The sequence below is a fragment of the Heterodontus francisci genome, chromosome 5, assembly GCF_036365525.1.
Source record: "Heterodontus francisci isolate sHetFra1 chromosome 5, sHetFra1.hap1, whole genome shotgun sequence".
NCBI classification, from domain to species: Eukaryota; Metazoa; Chordata; class Chondrichthyes; order Heterodontiformes; family Heterodontidae; genus Heterodontus; species Heterodontus francisci.
Window position 1 is genome coordinate 45,808,048 of NC_090375.1, and position 2,213 is coordinate 45,810,260.

The following is a 2,213-nucleotide window of genomic DNA, read 5'->3' on the forward strand; positions in this document are numbered from 1 at the left end:
GGTCTCCCCTCAGGGTCATTCCAATGTGGATACTGGCTCATCAGCCCCTCCGCTGGTGACTCCAGCTCCAGCAGCCATGGCGTCTGAGAAGAGCCCTGCACTGGTGCAGGAGGCCCTCAGGCAGCCAGGGCCCTCCAGGCCTCATGCACCCAGAGGACAACCACCCAAGTCATCCAAAGCCGAAGGGCATCATGATCAGCAGCCTGCCTCCAGTCAAGCTGCTATCGTAGATATTTGCAGCGAAAGAGCATCCGCAAATGGCTAAAAATGATACAGTGACACATATGGGTTATCATGGGTGCAACATAGATGTTCTGTTAACTTCTCATTAAATGTGTTTGTCTAACAGGCGTCTCGTTTTTACTGTGTTAATGATGCATGCCAGCATGGGCCGACTATGTCTCCTCGCATAACATCATTGCCCTGGAGCAATGCCAATGTTACAGAAAAACATCATCGCCATGCCAGTATACATGATGATTTCATTGCACGGGTGCAGGCACATGGGCAATGACTCAGTCATCTGCTGCCAGTAATAGTGATGACACAGATGTCATAGATGCAGAAGACTGCCTACCAGATGCGGTACAGTGATGTGTGAGATGGGGAGCATATTCAGGTCCTTACGGAAAGTGGAAGAACTTGACAACACCTTATTGGTGTTGCCAAGCATTCCTTGCTCTTTGCTCGCCCCGTCTGGGATGCCTCCATGATCTCCGTCCTCCCATGCACATGTGCTGCTGCTCCTCTTCTGTGTCTTCATCGTGCAAGCATGTCAAAGAACAAAGAACAGTACAGAACAGGAACAGGCCATTCGGTCCTCCAAGCCTGCACCGATCTTGATGCCTGCCTAAACTAACACCTTCTGCACTTCCGGGGCCCATATCCCTCTATTCCCTTCCTATTCATATATTTGTCAAGATGTCTCTTAAACGTCGCTATCGTATCTGCTTCCACCACCTACCCTGGCAGCAAGTTCTGCTCCTGTCTCACTTTTCCTGCAAGGCCTCCCCCCTCTCTGTTGCAAAGTTGTGCAGAGTACAACACACAGCAACGATGCGCGCTACCCTTTGTAGTGAGTACTGTAGGGCCCCAACTGACCTGTGTAGGCAGCGGAAGCAAATCTTGAGCAAGCTGATGGCCTGCTCGATGATAGCTTGTGTCGAGCCATGGCAAGCTTCGTATGTCTCCTCTACATCACTGGCAGTGTTTCTCAACGGCATCAGGAGCCATGTCTGCAAGGGATAGCCCTTGTCCACAAGAAGCCACCCCTGGATCTGAGACGATGCAGTGAACAGCAGCGGCACCTGGGACTGGCACAAAATGAATGAGTTATGGCAGCTGCCTGGAAGGCAGTCACACACGTGCATGAAGCATTTTCTGTGGTCACAGACTATCTGCAGCTTGAGTGAGTAAAAGTCTTTTCTAATCAGAAATGCAGCTGGTTGTCTAACTGGAACCTTGATGGCCACATGCGTGCAGTCAGTGAACCTTTGCACCAGTGGGACTCCCGCGATTAACCCAGCTCTGACGGCCCTTCGGGACTGACTCTCAGGGTCTGTCCCGAAGCATACATATCCAGCAGCCCTCCTGTACAAGGCCTCAGTGACCTCCCTGATATAGCGGTGTATTGCTGACTGTGAAACACCACACAGGTCGCCGGTGGGTGCCTGGAATGACGCGGAGGTGCAGAAGGTAAGAATCCCGGTGGCTTTCAGGGCCACAGGCATAGGCATAGGGTGTCCAGCAAACCCCATCGGCTGCAGCTCATCATTCAGCAGTGCACAGAGATGCGTCACCGCCTCTCTGGACATTTTTAGCCCCCTCTGAAACTGGTGATTCGACTTGTGTTGATATGTCATGTGGGCCCGTAGGTGGGGCCTTAATTGGCCTAATTTGCTCTCCACCTCTGTGGCAGCCCACTCCTGAGAAACTTGCCCAGAGGCAGGACGGAGTTTGGGAGCCGACCCGACATGCAACTGTCCCCACTGTCCCACTTCCAAAGATGCCTCCATTGAATATGAACTCCCATTCCATATTTTTCCTCCCAAAATATATCACCTTTCGCTTATCTATATTACAACAACGACTGGCATTTATATAGTGCCTTTAATATTGTAAAATGAAGGGTCAGTGACATGAAACGTTGCACTGGATTTCATGCACCCACCGCCTGGAGCGGCGGCGGGCAAACAAAATGGCAGCCCACACAT

The 2,213-nt window shown here is 51.5% G+C and overlaps 1 protein-coding gene across 1 annotated transcript; it reads right to left on the reverse strand.

Annotated features, from left to right (window-relative positions):
• Window positions 1-989: 989 nt before the first annotated feature.
• LOC137370252 (putative nuclease HARBI1) lies at window positions 990-1,862 on the reverse strand. The gene has a single exon (XM_068032630.1). The coding sequence runs from the start codon at window positions 1,860-1,862 to the stop codon at window positions 990-992; it is 873 nt and encodes a 290-aa protein (XP_067888731.1).
• Between the last annotated feature and the right edge of the window lie 351 nt (window positions 1,863-2,213).